General features: G+C 40.1%; 1 protein-coding gene across 1 annotated transcript in view; it reads right to left on the bottom strand.

Annotated features, from left to right (window-relative positions):
* The window catches only part of USH2A (usherin), a 395,196-nt gene that overhangs the window by 20,642 nt on the left and 358,317 nt on the right, over positions 1–16,237 (bottom strand). Inside the window, 3 exon segments of the mRNA XM_019612664.2 lie at positions 2,916–3,237; positions 4,384–5,900; positions 6,725–6,952. Coding sequence (XP_019468209.1) covers positions 2,916–3,237; positions 4,384–5,900; positions 6,725–6,952 — 2,067 coding nt within the window.

Below are 16,237 nucleotides of genomic sequence, written 5' to 3'. Positions count from 1 at the left end.
AAAAAAAAAAAAAGAACTAAAATGATTTAGAGATCCAGTCAACAGCTCAGCCCAGTTATGGAGCAGAACCAAGATAAAAAGCCAAGTCTTGAGTATGGCATGGTAAACCAAAGAAATCTGCTTTGCTAATTGTCATCAACTGATCATTAAATTCGTTAGCTCAAGCAAATCTCTGTGCTGTGCTATCAACTTCTCCCCCCCGAAAAACAGCTTTTGAATTAGGTAATTGTAAATCAGTGCAACTGGAAGTATCACACAGCTTCCAGCCCAGACAAAAAAAGTGAGATGTTTTGCTTTAGCTAAGAAAGATTCCTAAGTAGTAGTCAGAGCATGGATCTGCTACCACTCTTTTCTATCTGCCAATCTCCATCTGCACTTGCATTTGCATTCTTCACAGATCTTGACCAAAACAGTAAGGAGATCTGGTCCAGCAATAGTTCCATTTTAAAGAAACTACAGCAAATGGAGAATTCACAGTATCGTGGACCTACAGAAGAGCCCTAGACAGTGAGAAAGAAATTAGAACCTTAATATTTATAAACAGGGGGACTTACTACAACAACATTTCACTCTAACCTGTGCTGTTTCTTGAAAAAATTTAATAACTTTGGTCACAAGTAAATGACAACTGGAAAACATACCTTCGCACATCTAAAGAGTAGTAAGTTTTCAGGCTTGAAATAAACATACTTTTTGTTTTAGAAAATGTTATAGCATCTCTTGTACTACTAAATTCCAAAGTTCTCTGAACTCATAGATACTCAAAATGTCCTCAGGCTCAAAGCTAATAGACAGACTGTTCATGCTGGCTACCACCTTACAGACATGCTACCAAAACAGAAACATCAAAAGTAAAAAGGTTTGTGACTGTCAAGTAGCGAAGATAGGTTTTGTGAATACTGCATTAAGTACATTTTTCTAGTAGCATCCCAGGTTCTCTTTTCAATAATTTAATAATTGTCCATTCAGAATCCTTTTCTTATCCAAGTTAGAGCTGCTAGAAGTGATTTATGAAGAAAGCCACAGAATTCTTCCCTCTAGGCCCTGGGACTCTAACATACAAGAGGCAATGGACACAGGCTGAAACAACAGAGTTAGGCACAAAGGGAAATAAGAGATATGTAAGCAGTCATTGGAACAGACAGGTTGTACAGTCTCCATCCTTGGAGAATCAGGGATGGAGATCTTGGTCCGGAATGCAATTGGACACAGTCCTGAGCAGCCTGCTCGGAATAGATCTGCTTCAAACAGGAAGTTAGACTAGATGACCTCTGGATGTCCCTTCCATGCTACGTGACTTTGTGAGTCTTTGACATGTGTATGTATCAGCTCAATAGCTTCTACTGCTAATGTGATAGAAGAAACATTTTAGATTTAATTCTGCATGGCTTCTGGCTACCAAAAAGAATGCAACAGTAGAAGTGAAGAACTGAAACCAAAAAACCTGATCTGTGAAGAGCACTGTCGTCAAACCTCCATCAGGCTGACACCAAAGTGGAGAGAACAAGTCAATATGATCAAGGGCAGTCAGAAGATCCCAGAGAAGTTCATCAGGTAGTTTCATCAAGGACATTATGTGAAGTCTTGCACCTTTGGTAGTGATAAACTCTTGCAGCATTACAGGGTAGAGACTGACCAGCTATGGAACAACTCAGCTGGAAAGAACCTGGGGGGATCTTAGTAGGTAGGAAGTCAAACATGAGCCAGCAATGTACCCTGGCAGCAAACATAGGCAACCGCATCTTGAGCTATTTAACAGGACCATAGCCAGACAATTAAAGGAAGTGATTACATGCCTTCACTTAGCGTTTGTCCTGTTTTGGCCCCAAGAAAGATTGATGAATTGGAGTGAGTTCAGCAGAGGGCCACCAAGGTAATCAGAGGGTTGGAGAACTTGGCGTGTGAGGACACTTTTCTCACCATGGGGACAGTAAAGCAGTGGTGCAGACTGCCCTGAGATGTTGCTCACTTTCCCTTAAGATTTCCAAGGTACAAAAGAATAAAGCCCTAAATAACCTCATCTACCTCTCAAGTGACAATGCTTTGAGTGGGAAGCTGGACTGGATGAGAGCCGTTCCAACTGAATTACTTTGTCATTCTATAAAGCAAATGAACATTTTAAAGAAAGATTGCCACTATCTTGTGGGAGCTCAAGAGGTGGAATGCACTGTGTTTCATACTTACTGAAACAAATCCACATTTGAGCAAATTTTATTTTATTTTATTTTAGGAAAAAAGTTGTAAATACATCTGAGAATTGCCAAACTCATCTTCAAGACACTCCATATGTAGAATTATTGTTTATTTATTGTATAGATTCAGGAGTGAGGCTTACTGCTATCCTGATGGCAGAATAATAAGAGTGCTCGTTGAAAGGCATCTTTATAAGCAAAAACTAGCCTTAACCTGCTACAAAACTATGGCTTGAGAGACAACAGATTAAAGGCTGTTTTTGGTGAGGTTCTAAACTCCACTAACTCATCTAAACAGTTGGAAGGAATGTCAGGTGCTTAGAAATAGCAAATATCTCGGTTCAATGGGGTAAAGTCAAGATATGTGTACAAAACTTGAGCTTAGTTTCCAGGGCATTGCTGATAGTCAGTGATGACAATACCTACTCCACAGTTTAATTACAATAATAAACTCATAAGAAAAACAACAGTAAAACGCCTACATGCATGAGAAGTAGCAGCCATCAACAATAACTGCACTAAATCTGCTTGTGATCCCACCATTCTACCATTTAATTTGTTGAGAAAACACCCCCAGTTCCTCTTTACATAAGCTACTTCATGATCTCAAAGTAAATAATAATTCCAAGAAGACTAGGGGAGGAGGGAAAAAGAAAGAAAAAACTAATGAAATGCCTTTTCAGCACTAAAATACCACACTACTTAGATAACATTAGAACCCACCTGATATTCGTATTCTGTGTAAGGCAACAACTGGTCATCTCTGAAGAACGTTGAAGAGCCATTGTAAACAAGTACGAGATCTAAATTTATGAGGGCTTGTGTTGTCCGTCTTCTGTAAAGTTCATAGTATAAAATCTTCCCATTTGGCTGCTGTGGGCCAGTCCATAGGACAGAAGACACTGTCTGGAAGCCCCTGGCTGTGGTCTGTATCTCTGTGAGAGGGGCAGGCTGTGCTGCTGGTGGTGCCTCCAGTGTCTGGACAGATGCCCACTCACTGGAGGCACAGCCCAGCTCTGTGCAAGCTTGGAGCTGTACCTCGTACCTTGGAAAACATAAGTAGGAACAAAGTGGTTAAAACATCTGAATCAAACATGCATTGGAGGGGGGGGAGGGAGGGGTTCTTAATTTTTTTTGGTCTTTGGCATTTTTGAAAAAGTAAACAATTCATATCAACATATAGACTACTATATGTTGATACTAATGTGGGAATTCATAAAGCAGATGACGAAAGAAAGTTTTCATCTAGGTTTTACAATGAGGTAGTTGAGTCGCCATCCGTGAGTGACTTTAAGGACCATTTGGATGTGGTGCTCAGGGACATGATTTAGTGGAGGGTTGTTAGATTTTGGATAGTGTGGTTGGGTCGTGGTTGGACTCGATGATCTCTGAGGTCTTTTCCAACCTAGATGATTCTATGATTCTGTGATTTTTGTTTTCAAAGCAGGATTCATATCTTCATGAGTCAAGTAACCAAAATTATTTTGATGACATGAATCAAAATGATGATCTATTGTAAGAGATGATGTGGATATCATTTGAGAGCTGACTCATCACTAACTTCACTCTATTACTCTTCTCTCTTTGGATTTAGATTAGTTATATGTAAATAGTAGGCAGACTTATCAACCATGTAACACACACAAATTATGCCTACACAAATATATACGGAAAGGTCACGTAAATAATCAAGAATTAGCAGGGAAGACATTACTTCAGTATCAAGTCTGTTGCTTTTTTTTGCAGCTGACTCCTATATAAACACAAGTAGCTCTTTTTCAGTTCAAAGGTACAAGCACACTCCTGGTGTGACTTTGCAGATGCTCAGCTGTGCTGCAAATGGGCTAGGTAACAAGTTTTCTGCTTCCTCATCTTAACTGTGTCAGCTAAAGCCCTATTTATGCTTGAATGTAGACATATTCCAGAAGGTATACAAGAGTGCAGATTCCGGAGTCTGTAGCAGAGTACTGAACCACTCTGTGTATCAATTATAACCCAGGTCAACTCTATGCACTTCATCTAGATGATACATAGCTGGTGTTACTATAAATTAAAATATCTTGGCTTTGTCATGTGCTTTTTAGGAACTAAAACCCATGGGTCTGACCAGCTGTTTAAAACAGAAAGTTAATGCCAGCCTACTGATTCAACGTGCAGCATTCATTTAACAAACATAATTTTCCAGACTTACCAATTGTAGGGTTGTAGCCCTGCCACTATGAACGAACGTCTCACAAAGGAACTATGAGATGCATCAAAGTCAACAGTTTTCTTTCCTGTTTCAGCAGGCTTGTGGATGGAGATTGTATAATTTTTAATGTCACCATTTACTTTGATAGGAGGATCCCAGGCCACCAAAATCTCCTTTGAGGACCATGCTTGCAACCTAGGAGGCAACATCCCAGAAGGAGCAGAGGGGTTGGTTTTTATCTGAGCTGACGGGCTGGTCACGCTCCCTTGACTGTTATTCGCAGTGACAGTGTAGCTGTACTCCATGCCTGGTGTTAAGGTGAAATCAAGGTAGCGAGTTTCCTGACCTGAGTAAACAAGAACATCATCCCTCCTTAGCTCGTAGCTTGTGATTTTACCATTGGGCTTAGCTGGACTTTTCCATGTGATCTCAATTGATTCTGAGCCCATGACAAGCAGTCTGGGAGCTTCCATATTTAATGGCGGAGCCTCCATGGTCATCACTGACTGGACTGTGCTAGATGTGCAGCCCCCAGCAGTACAGGCAACCAATTCAAAATCATACTGTGTGTAAGGCTGCAGATCAGAAATCAACATTTGCAAGTTTTTGCCAGGATAATACTCTTCATTGTTTAATTTCAAAATGTACTTGGTGATATCTCCATTTTGTATTTGGGGAGGTGCCCAGGATGCATTAACCTGAGTGGAACTGACAGCCTGCAGAGATGGTGGATCCACTAACGCAGGAGCTGCTTCCAATGTTCGTATTGCAGCTGGTTCACTGGTAGAGCAGCCACCCATTGTACAGGCAACTATTGCATAACTGTACATTGAATAGGGTAGTAAGTCCTCATCTGTGTAATTGAAGGTAGCTGCATCGAAGCTGAAAGGATAGAGAACATCATTTTTTAGCAGCCTGTATGACTGAAGAATACCATTGGGCTGTGCCGGCACATCCCATGAGATGAGCACCTTGTGAGGGTTAACTGATGCTAAGGATAACCTAGGGGCAGCGAGACCTTTTGGGGCAGTTTGACTGGTCATGGCTGCTGTCCAAGAGCTGTCAGTGTAGCCCGCTGCATTCCAGGTGCGTATTTTGTATTCATACCTTGTCCATGGCTGCAAACCTTTATCATTGTATACAAATGTATTACTTTCAGTGTTATATTCTGTGAAAACAATTTTCTCATCTTCCATTGTTGCTCTGTACCCTGCAGCATTTTCTTTCGTGCATCTGTGAATAACTTCATAGCGAATTATTTTTCCATTTGGATTAATTGGCTCCAACCAGCTCAGCTCAATGTTGGTAGCATTCACTGCCTGGATTACGGGTGCCATCTGAGACACTGGAGGTGCTTCATCTGTTCGAATGGGCTGGGGTGGAGAACGAGTGCAGCCTGCTGCATTACAAGCTTCCAGTAGTAGGGTATAGAGTGTGTATGGTTCAAGGCGTCTAAAGAGGAACTGGCGAGATAAACCACTGTATTCCAGGTTGTCATCACTGAAAATGTTGTAGGTCTAAGGAAAAAGAAAAAAGAAAGACTGAAAGGGAAAGAAGTCAGGATAAAAGGACAGAAATCTATAAATTAAAATGTTTGTAAACAAGCTACAGATGAGATGCCTTAATCTTTGCAACAGAGTGAGGACTATCAACCAACTATCCAGTAGCTGACTTCCTTGATAGTAACAATCATCACACAAACAGATTATTGATACAAAAATAACATTTTGATCCAATTTTCATGATTTTTTTTTCATTTGGATTGTAGCGATAAATCATCTAGTGACACTTTTCATTATGTTTGTTTGTTATCAAGTTTTATAGCAAGCCTCTTATAGATTAGCACAAAGCTGCTTGCAGACTAATTCTAAACAAAACCATTTAAGAAAAAAAAAAATCAAAAACTCCCCCTCCCACCTTCTCTCCTTTTGTGTAATTATCTACAATCTGTTGAAACTACTGTATTAACAGAAGGCACGAATATCAGAACAACATTCTATCAAACCTAAAGTTTCTAGAAATGCATTTTGGCAATATCTAAAGTAAGGGGGAAAAGTTATTTAATGAGCTTTCATGCATAGCTTTCTGTCCATTAAATTAACGGTTTGGTTCACTGTAAATGAACTTGTGTGGTTAGGTCTAGCACAGGAGTGTTAATTCATATTTGAATATAAGCACAAGCCATGAGTGCGTTCTTAGTGCCTTGTGCTTACGTAGGACTTCTGTCTTATTTTCAAGTATAATGCATTTGATTGAGTCTTTTCCAGCAAAAAATATTTGATATGCATCGTTTATCTTTTCTTTTTTTTTTGATCAAGCAAAATGTGAACACAGAGATTACCTTAATTATGCCATTGGGTTCGGAAGGCTCTGACCATTTCAGCAACAGAGCCCTGCCGTTCTCTTTCTTTTCCACAGTGAAGTTGCTCAGGCCACTGGGTGAAGCTTCCAATGTGCGCACAGATGTCCAGGGGCTTGAAACCTGTCCGGCGTTGTTTACAGCTACGACATGGACATGATATGTTGTGAAAGGTTTCAATCCAAATAAATGAGCTTGATGCTTTCCTCCCTGAAGCAAGAATACAGATGTTTGAGTTAGTTAAAAAAGTAATCAGCATCTGTGGTTTATGTCACTTGGAAAATGAGGTCTCAGCTCTGGGTCTCTTCCGACCGCTTTGCAGAATACCCCAGCTGGTTACCAGGATTTTTCTGTGGATTTCCATGGCTGAATCTCAGAAAGAAACTGTTAGGATTTTTTTAAAATATCAGTCAATATGGTGGAGTCTTTGGAGCTGATTTCTGGGTATGCATAGTCCAAACTATTATTCCTTTGTCCTATCACTATCTATTTGTGTAAAAAGATTATGGTGTTTCCAAGAGTACGGTTTCCTTTTTCTTCATTTCCTTACTGAAAACAAAATGCTTAAAAGTGGGATGAGAAAAATGGAGGGAGAGGTGGAAAGAATAAACCAGTTTTGGTATTCCTGCTCTATCAGGGTGTCCGTTGAGGCCAAGCAGAGGCCAAGGCTGGCTAGAAGGTATGTGGCTGTGCAGGGTACAGAGATGAGCCTTTCTGGAATGGCTGGGGCTCACCCACTGCCATGCGAGGGGCCCACCAAGCAGAAGAGCCATGCAGGTGGATGCAGGCAGGCAGGTTACAGTGGACAGGATGGACCACCGCACTGGCACTGCAGCTTGCCCCAAACAGCAGCTGATAGAGACCCAACCCTGCAGGAATGAAGCACAGCACAGCACTGCTTCTAGCAACAATGGAAGGCAAGGTGCCTAACAAAGAAGGAGAGCAGCATGTTTCACTAAGAGACTCTTCAGACGCGTCTCATAAGGGGAGGAAAGGGGATCTACTGATCACCAATGTATTAAATTCCATTCTTAGCTGTGCTTTTGCATTAGTTTCTCCAATACAAAGAACTTGAGCGCAACAATGCAGCTTCCTTTGCGTGGCAGTAAGCTGCAGCCAATTTCTCTCCTTCCGTAAGTTGTATTAAGTTGTTAAATGCTAACACTTTCAATTGTTTAATATTTAAACATTTGTTAGGAGAACAGAATCAGAAACAAATTTTAAAGAAATATTAATTTCTTTTTTTAAATATTAAAAGTTGGATCATCAATATTTCAGTAGTTATTTCCTCACAACAATGAGTTAGTCTTTTAGATAAATATAGCGCAGCGTTTGAGTTGACCATTATGAATATTAAATCTGAAGATGCCACAAGTACAGATTATAAACATACTTTTCAGATAAATGATTCCTTTTTCTGTTAAACAGGGCAAACACTAGCAAGATTAATAATGCAAAAAAGTATAATTCTTTGTTAGGAATTCCCAGGCATCGTTGCCAAAAAAGCATAAGCTCAAATGCAAATAACAATCACCTCGAACAGATTATATATAAAAAAGCTCTGGCTGCTGCGGGACATTTAGAGATATCTTTTGTCATAAGAAATATGGAAAGCATGTGGGCTATAAAGCAAAAACATATGTATATTGTCAATAGCAGCACCTGTTCAATTACAGTTTATTTCAGTACGGAGAATTTTGTTCGGCCCCTAGATGGCAATACTATCAAACGCTTTTTGTAACACGAGAGCTTAATGATTAACAACGCGCGTTCAGTCATCCAACATACTCAAGGCAGCCATTAAAAAAATAACAAAACTGATTTCATTATAGATTCTTTTAATAAACATTTATGGCTTAGATCTTTGAAAGTGGAAGCGTTCAAACTGCCATAGCCAAAAACCTATACGGCTGAACGCAGAATTATGAACTGCAGGTTAAAGAACAGAGCTCAAATTGAAGTTCATGCTTAGCATAAGAATCTGGCATCAGAAATTATGTTGGCAGAAAACATGATTAAAATTAGCTTTACAATTGGATGTGGTCTATATTAATAGTTTTTATGAGGACAGTTATCTATTAGGTTTTCAAAACAGAACTTTTAAAAGCCTAAAATTTACATTCCATGGTTTAGGGGTGGAGGAGGAAGGAAGGGAACACAACGCATTAAATTACTGCCCCTGAACCATTACACAGGGGCTCTCAGAAGGTACAAACACATCATTACAAACACTGTACAAAAAGTAATGGTTCTGCTTTCTTATCACCAGTGTGATCAGGGTGGGCTTTTGTGACAACAGTACTACAAAACACTTTATTTTTTTTTTTAAACAGAAAAATAGCATATTTTTCATCACCTTTGACAGTTTTTCCACTAAACCCCAAGATTTAATTATTTACAATCCTCACCACCCTTTGAAATGAAATAAGGCTGGAGGGATTTCCTTGCCTGCAGTTCGCTGTGTTCTCTGGAGACTGCTAAACCATTCCTTCCAGGGATGACTTTTATCCCTGGCTCCAACAGATACTTCTTGAAGAGCAAATGGTTTACATGTATTTTTGTTTTGTTTGGTTTTGAAGTAAGCTCAGGGGATGTCCTCCTAGAAAATGAAGCCACACTTTCTCTCCCTGCACTGCTGCCATTGCCATCTGTGAATTTACTCAGCTCAGAGGTTGATCCTAAAAACGGGGATGGATGGCAGTCTCAGTGATTTATTTTAAGAATTATTTAATATCCTAGCCTAGAAATACTGCCCTGCTGGAATGGTTAATTACAAATGGCAAACACACAGCTTGCAAAGGATAGTACGGTAACCTTTGGCTTCAGTGGACAACTGCACTGTCTTAAACAGGCGCAGGATCACAATCCATGCATGGAATGTTCTCCCAGTCTTTGTTTGCAAAGCCATGAACTCATATATCCCGTGTTTACACACCGCTAACGGGCCAGATTTCATTTACCATTAAAAGCAAGCCAACAAAATAAAATTTTAATGCAAACATTAAGATATTCGTAGCTCAAGACTGACTGACCATGAAAGCTGATGGATTGCAGCCCCATGCCCTCCTTTCTATGTCTCCTATTGCAAAGCAGACTCACTCATTCAGTCATTAAATTAAGAATAACCTAGCAAACAATGCATGTTCACTCTCACGCTCCTCCTGTAAGGTCTATCCTTTTAAGGTAAATGCTGCAGACCCAGACTGGAGGTAGCTGTGTCAGCATCCCCATACTGCAGCCCAGAGCTATCTGCCAACCACCCATTGCTTCGGGTAGCCCTGTCCCTTCCCTCTGACAGCACTGGTAGCATCGCCACTGTGAGATGCAGGGTGGCACCTCTGCTTTTGTGTGCAAAAGGCTTTACACGCTGCCAATAGAAGCGTAAGCTGTTAGCAGCAACAAACGCACCCTGCTCGGCTAATTCCACAGCTCCAACTGTAAATTAGGATAAAAGTTATTTAAAGCAAAACCTTGTTTTAACACATTTTCAAAGCATAAAACAAGAGAGCACAAATCATGAATAATGTATCCATCGAGATTTGCTTCAGATTGCCTTTTTTGTTTGTTTATTTTTTAATTCATGAGCACAGAAGTCAGTTAAAGTCTGGAAACAAATGGGCACACACTTTCATGCCTCTCAAAGGCAGTAATGGTTGGGATGCAAGGTGCTGGCCTTCCCCTTGTTCCTCCGGGCACGGGCAAGGCTGTGCAGCTGTTGACACCCTGCTGGTTTTACATGATCGCTGCCAACAACTTGAAGTGCCCCTAAGGTGACAATAGGATCAAGAGGTCTTTGTAAGTTGAAAATGATCAAAAATTAACATTGATCTGTAGCTGTCAATAATACTCTGTGCAAGTGGACTTCCCGCACAGATGTTTAACGTGTATAAAACTACACAACATAGTCATCTTTTAATCTATTGATCTGATGAAGCAGTACTTTCCAGTGTTGCCACTCTGCACTTTTCCTCCTTTTTTCAAGGCAGTTGAAAAAGTTGCCCAGTTCTCAGGGAGAGTTCAAAACAGGATGGATACATCAGAACGCTGAACCTCTCAAGAACTGCCCAACAGAAAGCTTCAGTACCTACTCCTGCTTCAGAAACTACTCCTGCTTCAGAGGTCATAGTCAACACTCAGTAATGTTAAGGTGAGGCTCCGATTTCTTCTTTCTCCCTATCACTTCTTTGTACAGTAGTCCCTATTCAGCAGGTATCTTTGATATCTGATGAAAAAGCTGGCTCATTTTTTTTTCTGTGAGACTCTAACTAAATATCAGAGAGGGCATCAGAGACAATCACACTGCTAATGGTACTGGTTATTTCATATCCTCCAGACATACATGATCAGAAGGTAATTCTGTATGACATCTTTTTTCTGCAGAAGCAGAGACACTGAACTCACCCTGGTCAAGGGAGGAGGAAGCTATAATCTCCTAGCTGTCAGAATATTATTCCAACCATCCTCCAATATCAGTTTTCAAAATTCTCCATCAAGGAAGGCACTTCCTCCACAAGTGACAGGAAAGCTGGGAATATTTGGGGTTTTACAAAGACCCTCATTTTGCCCTTACCTTTGACATTATTCACTTTGCCAGTCCCGTAATTTTCCATTTTCTGCAAACACAGTGAGCACCTCCACCTTGACAAAACTCAGATGTTCATGTTTATTTCTCAGCAAACATCTTAGCCCCTGCCTTCCCCCTCAAAATTGCACCGGGTTCATTTTCATATACAATCCCTAACTTATCCTTTGGGTTGCCTTCCTTCTTCAGTTTGTATTATGCACATGGTTTCTTTTTCAGTTTTAAAATCTACTCTATTCCTAAAACCTTATGCTCAAATTCACAAGGATATAACTTACAGATACACAGGTAATCTATGACTCCATTCCTTCCTCTAGCAGTGTGGACTGGAATATAAATTATTCCCATGATAGTACTGAAAAAACTCAAAGGTAAAGCAAATAGAAACCAAAGTATCACTCATTTTGCCAGGAATGATCTTGCCTAGAAGTAACCAGTTTTTCCAGTCCTACCCGAAATTGTTGTCGCACTATTTATATTCCTCCCAATTTGAGTAAAAATTAATTCTGGAGTTTTCTTTAGAATGTTTGTTTGGTACGTTTCACTTTTAAGATTTTACATTTTAAGAACTACTTCTGGAAATTTAAAAATGCCTTTCAACCCAGACTTTTCTTTTTAAATTATTATTGCAATGATTAATATTACTGAACAAGCCTTCAAAGCAGTAACATGTATTACACAACTGGTAATTTTTTTTATGGTATAATTTTTATGACACAACAACCAAATCATAACAAACAAACAAAAAAAAACAAAAAACAAAAACAAACAAACAAAAAAAACACCCCAAAAAACTAAATAGCATTTAAATGTATGCCTTTTTTAAAGAAGAACTCATTTGCACACCCCTGCTCCACTCAGCACACAGTGGAGACATTTCCTATGTGACTATTCCTACTGGAGCTTGTGAAACATGCTTTGTGAGGAACCTTTAGAAAAAGCAGTAATCTAAGGAGTTTAAAATGTTCTGCAAACCGCAACAATTAGTACCTGATCTACAAGTATCGCATTGCAATTCATTTTTCTCCTTCCTGGCAGAGCTTGTGAGGAACTGTGAACTGCATGCAGCTGAATCTATCGAGTGGGGCTGCTGCACATTTTCACAGCAGTCAGCTTTCCTTCCTGGCACACCTGGGCATCTGGGGACCTGCTGCAGCCTCAGCAGGAGCCTCGGCCCCCAGCTTTGATTGGAAGACAAAGAATCACAAAGGAAGCGAGGAGGCATGGCACCAAGCACACTAAGCCAGCTGCATTCAGTCGCTGCGCTGGCTTTTGGGAGCAAGTATGCTCCTAAACAGCAATGCAGCACTGGTAAAACTTTTAAAATTCCTTTCGGAGCGAAGTCAACACTTCGGTACCCTGTTCTGTACCACTTCTGTAAGGTTTTCTTTTCTTTTTTAACATAAGGGCAAACATCATATTTAAAATTCATCTAACATCACCGAATGCCACGTATTTGCAGCTGTATTATTTGTCTAATTTGTGCTAAGAACCACTGAAATCCAAAAAGAGATTTTTCTGCATGACTGAATAAATCAGATAAACCAAAATATCAATGACATGACATTCCACTATAGACACCATCTAGAGGATGATGTCAACATGTTTTCTTAACATTAATATTTTATCTCTTACAACACTCACAAGACCTACTGTATAATTAACCGTAGTTTCTCACCTTTGATTTTTCTTCCACATTTTTTTTTCACTTTTAACCAGGTATTTTATTCCTCACCATGAGAAAGAGATGGAGATGAAAGGGTAGAAAACCAGATACCTGACAGGACTGCTTTCTCCAAACTTAGGTTTGGTCAGTTCAAATCTGCCTTCCTTACTTAATCTGAACAAGACTTTTCACTTTAAATAGTAAATTTGGATATGATGAGCTGGATTAACTTTTCAAAATAAGAAATGCAGAATATGGCACAAAAAAAAATTTAGTAGTATTGAGATAGTATTGAGGTATGAGATACAGTACCTGAAGCCTACTGAAAAACAATTACATGCCCTCCTTGGTAAAAAAAACACATATATTGTATGCTCTGGAGTTGAGCTGAGTGGGGCATGGATTGTGAAGAGCTGATGGGAGAAAGGGCAAGGATTACTATATGAAATATATGTATATGAAATATAATACAAAAAAGGAAGCTGTTGGAGAGAATCCTGAGGAGGGGCACTAAGATGATCAGAGGACTGGAGCACCTCCCCCGTGAAGACAGGCTGAGGGAGCTGAAGAGAAGGCTGAGGGTGACCTAACTGCAGTCTTTCAGTTCCTTAAGGGAGCCTATAAACAGGAGGGGAGCCAACTCTTTACAAGGGCAGATAATGGCAGGACAAGGGGAAATGGTTTTAAATTGAAGGAGGGAAAATTTAGGTTGGATATGAGGGATATTCTTTACCAGGTTAGCAGTGAGGTGCTGGAACAGGCTGCCTAGAGAGTTTGTAGATGCCCCATCCCTGGAGGTGTTCAAGGCCAGGTTGGATGGTGCACTGGGCAGCCTGGTTTAGTATGAGATAGGGAGGTTGGTGGCCCTCCCTGTGGCAGGGGGGTAGGAGCTTAATTGAGGTCCTTTCCAGCCCAAGCCATTCCATGATTCTGCAAAAGCCAGAATTGCGTTAAGGTAGCACCATGTACTCTAGCAGTGAGTTCACTGAGATGCTGCAGATGTGTTGAGTACATCTTGGTCACAAGGGAAAGGGGAACGTTCTGTTGGGTTCAGCCTGGAGGAGGGATGTCTGAGAGAAGCTGAAGGGCCAGCGAAGGCAAGTGCAAGTTCTGGCTGGGGTTTGCACCTCTGCAATTGCAACTAATGTACTCGCACAGCCAAACTCCAGGAATATGCTTAAAGCAAGCACTACAGGTAGTTTTCCACCACAGCAGAGTAGATGATGATGAGATGGCTAGAGCCTAAAGGCTCAAACCTGCAGGTGGTAGGGGGCACATACTTTAATATGAAGTGCTAGGGGCTTGATGTCATATTTTTCTTAATGTCATAAACCATATTTTCCATTTGATGTATTGGCTGATGGCCAGCCAGAGACAGAACAAACACAACAGGGAATGCCACATCAGGGCTGCTGGTGTCTTCTCAGCCTCATACCCTTTTTTCTAACAATGTCCAGAATGACAGGTGTTGTGAAGAAGAACATCTATAGTTTTAAGCCAGTGCAACAGAACCATGAATGCTTTTGTTGTTATCCATACAAAAAAAGTAATTTATACACTAGAACTTCTCATCTCAAGGTATCTTGTGGCAATCAGTTTTGCCTTGTTATAGAAAGACAATGTTTTTGTTATTATCAGATGTTCTGCCTTTTGATTTTATCTGAAATTTTTACTATTGAGGCATTCACACTGACTACAGATATTTGTGCCACAAGCCTTCCTCAGCTCTTTACAAATTATATCACATATGATATTGTGAAGAAAAGTGGTTCTGGACTCCTTAAAACTTTTCTCATCTAACATTAAGTGACTCAGGCAATATACCACAAGACCTTAATATTCTGTAAAATTTGAAAAGAAGGTAGTTTTCTTATGATTTTGCTACGTGGGGTTTGTATAGGTGCATTAGATGCACGTGGTTATAGGATTTTCCTGATAAAAACATTATTTACAATTTTCGTCTTTGCACAGCTCAACAGTCATAATAGGGAAAAAGAAATGAAAAGAGAAAAAAACCCACATAAATAACAGTTTGAGGAAAATCCTTAAGGGGATTTGTACAAGGACAATCTGAATTCTAACAAAGATTGCAGGTGAACTTGCACATCAGTTTCCTTGAAAATGCCACTGAATGTCAGTTGTGCTCCATAAAATTAAGACTTTGCAGTTATATATGACTTTTCATCCTAGGATCTCACATCATGCTACAAGCATTAATTAATTAAGTCTCAGAATATCCCCCCCGTGTTACTTTGTGCAGCTTCAGGAAACTATCGTGATTGTTTTAGATCCCATTTTACACAGGTAAAGTAGACGTGCCATATTACTGTTAAGTGCAGGGTTTTATTCCCTTTTCCCAATCATTCTGAGTCCTTGTCTCATTCACCCAACACTTGCAAAAAGAGCAGTTCTAACTGCTGCTAAGTAGAGGAAGATAACACAGCCTCAAGGCAATTCACAGCTTTAAATCCCTGATTTCTGCCAACACAATGGAAAATAAAGGCAAGACTTTAAAGGAGACTAAAAGGTTTTTTGCTTCCCACCGTTTTATTCTTTTTTTTTCTCTGCCCTGCACCAAGCAGTCCTTGCTCTTCATTCAAACTTTGTCTGCTATGTGTGTAATCACTTCTGAGAGATATTAAAAGGTAAGTATAAACAATTTACTAAGTGCTACGTTATAAAGGCCAACATTTAGTCTTATCTTACCATTTATAAATTTGTCTGTTTAGTTTAAAAAGTGATGGGCATAAATGTACACAAGCCCCTACCTCTTGAAAAGCTTTCCTTTAAGTCAATATATGGCTATTTCTTTACTTCCCTTAAATTTTACACTTCCTATGTGAAAATACCTGATCTGCAGACAGCTTGGGAAAGGAGAAGTCCAGCTGTGCTGATCTAGAAACAGAAAAATAGGAAGCACTCTGCACCCCTCAGCACACCTAGCAGAAGGCTTGTGTGGACAGGGATGCCTGCTTTCTCTTCTTTAGTCGGCTCAGTCCATCTTTTAAACACTAGCAGAGGATATCAATTAGATATACGGATCCACATGAGTCCAACCCCTGGCTCCACACAGGATCACTTAAAATGGAAACCATACCTATTCCACAGCTTCCCTTGAAATACAGAAGTTTCAGCAGCAGTCTGACACCTTCCTTCCAACACCTACAGGAAGTTTGGAGGAGGAGATTGCTAGAGGGCATCCCTGCCCTTGCTAATGGAAAGCCTCAACAAGTAGCTTGAAAAGCCT

Source organism: Meleagris gallopavo, chromosome 2 (assembly GCF_000146605.3).
Source record: "Meleagris gallopavo isolate NT-WF06-2002-E0010 breed Aviagen turkey brand Nicholas breeding stock chromosome 2, Turkey_5.1, whole genome shotgun sequence".
NCBI classification, from domain to species: Eukaryota; Metazoa; Chordata; class Aves; order Galliformes; family Phasianidae; genus Meleagris; species Meleagris gallopavo.
This window is presented reverse-complemented; position numbering and strand designations above follow the sequence as displayed.